Source organism: Drosophila ananassae, chromosome XL, assembly GCF_017639315.1.
Source record: "Drosophila ananassae strain 14024-0371.13 chromosome XL, ASM1763931v2, whole genome shotgun sequence".
Classification (NCBI taxonomy): domain Eukaryota; kingdom Metazoa; phylum Arthropoda; class Insecta; order Diptera; family Drosophilidae; genus Drosophila; species Drosophila ananassae.
The window spans coordinates 14,113,002-14,119,281 of NC_057931.1; the positions used below are offsets into that span (position 1 = coordinate 14,113,002).

The 6,280-nt window shown below is 42.7% G+C and overlaps 1 protein-coding gene and 1 long non-coding RNA gene across 2 annotated transcripts; both read left to right on the forward strand.

The window, feature by feature from the left end:
* The first annotated feature begins 241 nt into the window (after positions 1 to 241).
* LOC26513921 (mucin-2) lies at positions 242 to 3,623 on the forward strand. Its single transcript, XM_032455980.2, has 2 exons — positions 242 to 314; positions 486 to 3,623. Exons 1-2 carry the CDS (start codon positions 299 to 301, stop codon positions 3,497 to 3,499), a joined length of 3,030 nt encoding a protein of 1,009 aa, XP_032311871.1. The 5' UTR covers positions 242 to 298; the 3' UTR covers positions 3,500 to 3,623.
* Positions 3,624 to 4,727: 1,104 nt separating this feature from the next.
* LOC116656406 lies at positions 4,728 to 5,408 on the forward strand. The gene is made up of 2 exons (XR_004311373.2): positions 4,728 to 4,976; positions 5,037 to 5,408. It is a non-coding gene; the product is annotated as an uncharacterized LOC116656406 (long non-coding RNA).
* Positions 5,409 to 6,280: the final 872 nt, after the last annotated feature.

A 6,280-nucleotide genomic window follows, 5' to 3' on the forward strand; every position in this document is an offset into this window, starting at 1 on the left:
TTTCCTTTTATAATACAAATCTATAAAATCCTAAATATTAATTTAGTATAAGGTATAGTTGTAAAGATGGTACAATCGAAAATCTGATTTTGATAAGGTGAAATTTGCGATAAGGTCTGCTATCGGCATCTTGTCGCACTTTTCGTCTTATTTTCAAAAAAATATGTTGATGGGCAATTTATTAATGATTCTTTTTCGCAAATTGGCAATTTGGCGAGGTATAAATAGTGGAACCATTGGCAGCAGTTGTCACAGTATCCTCTGAGTCTGAGAATTGAGAGCTTCATCATCGGCAGACATGAGGAACGTTTACGGTAATACACCGCTCCAAGGCCATCCTTGAATTAAAACAATTTTTTTTTTGTTTTTTTGGTGCGAACTATATAATAGATAACTTAGACTGTAACGTCAACTATGTTATACAGATTATATACAACTATGTACATGATCTAATCTAATTTGGTGTGTGTGCATCTTGTTCACAGCTTTTGCCCTGCTGCTCGTCGCAGTTGCTGCAAGCACCGCCTTCGGTGCCAGCGTGTCAAGTCACCCTGGACGGCTTATCTGTCGCAACAAGGCCAACGGAATCAGGGCTCTGGTCCCCGGAAGCTGCTCCAGATTTTACGAATGCCATAATGGCGTGGCCACGGAATACGCTTGCCCCAAGTTCTACGATTTCAAGACCCGAAGCTGTGTCTCGTACAACCCCGGTTGCACGGAGGGTGCAGTCGTCGCAGTGGCGGAGCCTGAAGCCAAAAAAATAGTCCGAGATACGGCTACCCCGTGCAAGGATTCTACCACGACTCCCCCACCCTGCACCGATATCACAACAACGACACCAGCCTGTGATAAGGTCACGACAACGACAACAACTTGCGGCCCAATTGCCACTACAACTACCACAACGACAACCACAACTTCCACACTGAAACCAACAACCACTACAACTACCACAACTTGCGCCCCAACTACCACTACAACAACGACAACCACAACATCTGCAACAACGACAACCCCAGCAACGATTACCACAACAACGACAACCACCACAACTACAACTACAACAACCACAACAACCACAACAACTACAACTACAACAACGACAACCACAACAACTTGCGCCCCAACTACCACTACAACTACAACAACGACAACCACTACACCTACAACTACAACAACCACAACAACTTGCGCCCCAACTACAACTACAACAACGACAACCACTACCACAACAACGACAACCACTACCACTACAACCACAACAACGACAACCACAACAACTACAACAACGACAACCACAACAACGTGCGCCCCAACTACCACTACAACTACAACAACGACAACGACAACCACTACACCTACAACTACAACAACCACAACAACTTGCGCCCCAACTACAACTACAACAACGACAACCACTACCACAACAACGACAACCACTACCACTACAACCACAACAACGACAACCACAACAACTACAACAACGACAACCACAACAACGTGCGCCCCAACTACCACTACAACTACAACAACGACAACGACAACCACTACACCTACAACTACAACAACCACAACAACTTGCGCCCCAACTACAACTACAACAACGACAACCACTACCACAACAACGACAACCACTACCACTACAACCACAACAACGACAACCACAACAACTACAACAACGACAACCACAACAACGTGCGCCCCAACTACCACTACAACTACAACAACGACAACGACAACCACTACACCTACGACTACAACAACCACAACAACTTGCGCCCCAACTACCACAACAACGACAACTACAACAACTACAACTACGACAACCACAACCACAACAACGACAACCACAACAACTTGCGCCCCAACTACCACTACAACTACAACAACGACAACCACAACAACTACAACTACAACTACAACAACGACAACCACAACCACAACTTGCGCCCCAACTACCACAACAACGACCACCACTACCACTACAACCACAACAACGACAACCACAACAACTTGCGCCCCAACTACCACAACAACGACAACCACAACAACTTCCGCCCCAACTACCACTACAACTACAACAACGACAACCACAACAACGACAACAACAACAACTACAACAACGACAACCACAACAACTTGCGCCCCAACTACCACAACAACTACAACAACGACAACCACAACAACGACAACCACAACAACTTGCGCCCCAATCACCACTACAACAACGACAACCACTACAACTACAACTACAACAACGACCACCACAACAACTTGCGCCCCCACTACCACAACAACTACAACTACAACAACGACCACCACAACAACTTGTGCGCCAACTACCACTACAACGACAACTACAACTACAACAACCACAACAACTTGCGCTCCAACTACCACTACAACGACAACCACAACAACAACAACCACCACAACAACAACAACCACCACAACAACAACAACCACCACAACAACTTGCGCCCCAACTACCACTACAACGACAACTACAACTACAACAACCACAACAACATGCGCCCCAACTACCACCACAACAACTACAACAACGACGACCACAACAACTTGCGCCCCAACTACCACAACAACTACAACAACGACAACCACAACAACTTGCGCCCCAATCACCACTACAACAACGACAACCACTACAACTACAACTACAACAACGACAACCACAACAACTTGCGCCCCCACTACCACAACAACTACAACTACAACAACGACCACCACAACAACTTGTGCGCCAACTACCACTACAACGACAACTACAACTACAACAACCACAACAACTTGCGCTCCAACTACCACTACAACGACAACCACAACAACAACAACCACCACAACAACTTGCGCCCCAACTACCACTACAACGACAACTACAACTACAACAACCACAACAACATGCGCCCCAACTACCACCACAACAACTACAACAACGACGACCACAACAACTTGCGCCCCAACTACCACCACAACAACGACAACAACTTGCGCCCCGAAACCAACTACGACAACCACGACAACTACCTGCACTCCTGAAACGACGACTACGACAACGGCTTGCTCTCCAGCAGACGTCACCTCCACAACAACCACTACTTGTGCGCCAAAAGTTACTACAACAACCACCTGCCCTGATGCCGTCCCGACAACGACTTGCGCCTCGTCTGCGGCCTCGAAGTCGAAGGCAATGGCAGCTACCCAGTCGAACCGTAACCCCGTCCGCAGAAATCCTCTGAGCAAGCTCCTGTGGGAAGTGGCTCATTTGGCAGGATTCTCGTCCACTGGATCCGGAACTGGCTTGCAAGTATCCTGCGCCGGCAAGCCCGACGGATTCCTGATGGCCTCCCCAAAAAGCTGCAGTGAGTATTACATCTGTCGGCACCAACGTGCCCTGAAGGTGAGCTGCGGCGACAAGTACTTCAATGGAGCCAAGGGCATGTGCGATCTTCCCGAGAACACAAGCTGCATCCAATCTTAAAGCAAATCAACCATTGATGGATCATGAATAACTAAGTGAAACACTTCAAAGTTTTAGAATGCATATAAGTAATAAAAGGGCAAAGGCTTATAAGAGCTAATGAAAAAAACTGTCTTATTTATTTAATGCTAGCACATAGAAAGTTAAAACTAAAACTTGTCTTATTCAACTCGTCTCATAGAGGAGGATAGAGCAATATTTTTTGGGGTATGGTTATGGGCGTAATGCTGGTTCTTAAAGTTATGGACCTGGTAATTATAAAATGGTAAACACGTCCCACCTCCTGCCCAACCGACCGATAAGCTATGATAGATCCCTGAGGGATTACGAGAAATATATATGTGGAAGAATAGGGTAGGCCTGACGTCTATCCGCTCTTTATTGCACAGCCCACTGCCGTGGGCAGATATTAATTTTAATATAGTGGCCGTTAGTCGGAGAAGAGTGCTCTATTCTTAGCGTATTCAACGCAGTTTGCTTTCTTCTCTTGGAGGAAGAATATTTGGCGAAAGTCTGGTGTTGCGAATTTAGATAGTTCTTCATACCAAGTGACACTTTGATAGGTTTTTTCTTATATCTAAATATCTATCGTCTATAGTCGAGTTTCCCGCGTATATGTTAACTTTATTTTAACAAAATATTGCATACTTTTGTGTGTTTTGGAATAAAAAACACAGCAAGGAATCCAGCCCAGTAGGGAATCAGAATAAAAGGTCTATAAATTGTACGACTTGGCAGAATTTTATTTGGAGATATAAATCGGGCATTGGAATATTTTGGCATTAAAACTTTTTTTAAGAAAACTGTCTAAGCTGCCGTTAAATCAAGATTTCGTTTTTGAGAGCGGGATAGGTCGTGACAAAATTTGGATACAAACTTGATCTGTGTGGTTACCACAGGAATCTATATCTGGTTAAGTGGATTGTTCCAAAGCACCAAAACGTATGCAACAAAATTTTATTTTAAGAATCTTTTTTTGAATGTTTAGTTTTTAGAAAGTTAAATGATAAATAACCTTTATTGATTGAAAAGGACGTAGAGTGAAAAATAAGTCGAATGTCGGATGCAGGGAGTATTATAATTCTAGACAAAATTGTGAAGAAAACATATATATATATACATATATCTCTGATAAGGACTTAAGTAGATATAAGAATGTTCGTCTACGCGATATTAAGATTTAAACAATTATTTGAATAATATTTATTCGTTATATTTTTACAAGGAATAATTTAAAAGGTTCTATTCCATCCAAGCAGGCTATTTGAAAGTAGTTATTATACCCACAATACAATTACTTCACAATGCTGGATACATCGAACAGACCTGTACACAATTAAGAGCTTGTTATTCTTAAAAAAAGTAAAAAAGTAAAAAAAAAGTAGATTTCGTAGGCTTTCTTCAAGTTTATTGTGGAATGGAAGGCGGCTACTATCTTGGCCAACTCGTGCTCAAACCCCACCTACATTAACAAACGGTAAGTAATGAATGTTTTCTTACAAAAACTCTATCCTGTTAATTGTCCATTTCCGACTAGACGAAAGGATGCAATGGGACAAGGATATCGAAGCCGTAACGGATCATTGCTTTGCTTTATTTGGGAATTGTGGTGTGGAAGACCTCTATTTTTCAGAAGAATCACCTCTGGAGGGAATCTTCGAGTCTATTAGTCGTTCGCGAAGACTGTCGCGGGGAAGATCGGCGCTATTGAATTCTTCGGTTTAGAACGAACGTCTTTCGATTTCTTCCAATGGTTCCAGACAAGGTGATGGCGCCATATTTGAGCAGCAAGAAATCCGGAATAGCAGTCCATGAGCTCCTCAACGGATCCTGGCTGGCCGATACACATTAGATCCTTTTACAATGTACATATTAAAATTGTTAAACGTAAAAATTAATGCCAACAGTACCACTTTATTTTTTATTTGACAAAAAATAAATATAATTGTTTGGTTATGAACAAAATGTACAATATTGGATTTCTGGTTGATGCGCAATTTACTATATATTATTTTGTAAGATAACATGTATATAGGATCTGATATATCGCAAATATCGTATATAGCTGGCCGAGAAGGACTTCCTTATGACGATTTTATTATTATTAAATTTCTTATAAAATGAATTTTGAAAAGGGTCCTAGGTCGGAGTCTCCATCTCTGCGTTGCACACTTTTGACCGAAATTATAATTCCTTCTGAAAGGGAATAATAATAAAGCCAATAATTTGTGTGGATGTTTTATTAACCGAACCATTATCTATAGTTCCCGCATAAAACTGTGTTTTTCAGGCCTGAAAAAAACGATTCCTTAAAATCCGATTCCGAGCCTAGGTCTGTATCTGGGATATATAAAAATTGCTCTGATGGTTCAACCATATAATATTTCTTTAAATGATTTTAAATGATTACATGTGGCAAATACATAACAGTTTCCTGTTTTGTGGGCCAGACCCAGGTCCTCGGGGTCCCCAGACAGATTCGTGGCTCGTTAGAGCCCAGCAGCAACAAGTTCTTGGTAATACTCACATTAGCCAGCCCGCCCTCCCCTGAGCCTTGGCCAGAAAATTTAAACTCACATGAAGTCGCATTTATTTCTATTCAATTTGATAATAACCCCAAGGAGTTGGGGCCAACGGAGGGGGAGAGAAGGCGAAGCAGCTGCTTGGGGTGGCCACAGTGGGGCATTTAGAGTGGACCGAATGTATCAACGGCTGGTACAGGCCTTCCCCCTAAAAGGCCTCATTTTCCCCCTTTTTTGGGCCAAACAAGATGAAAAAAAG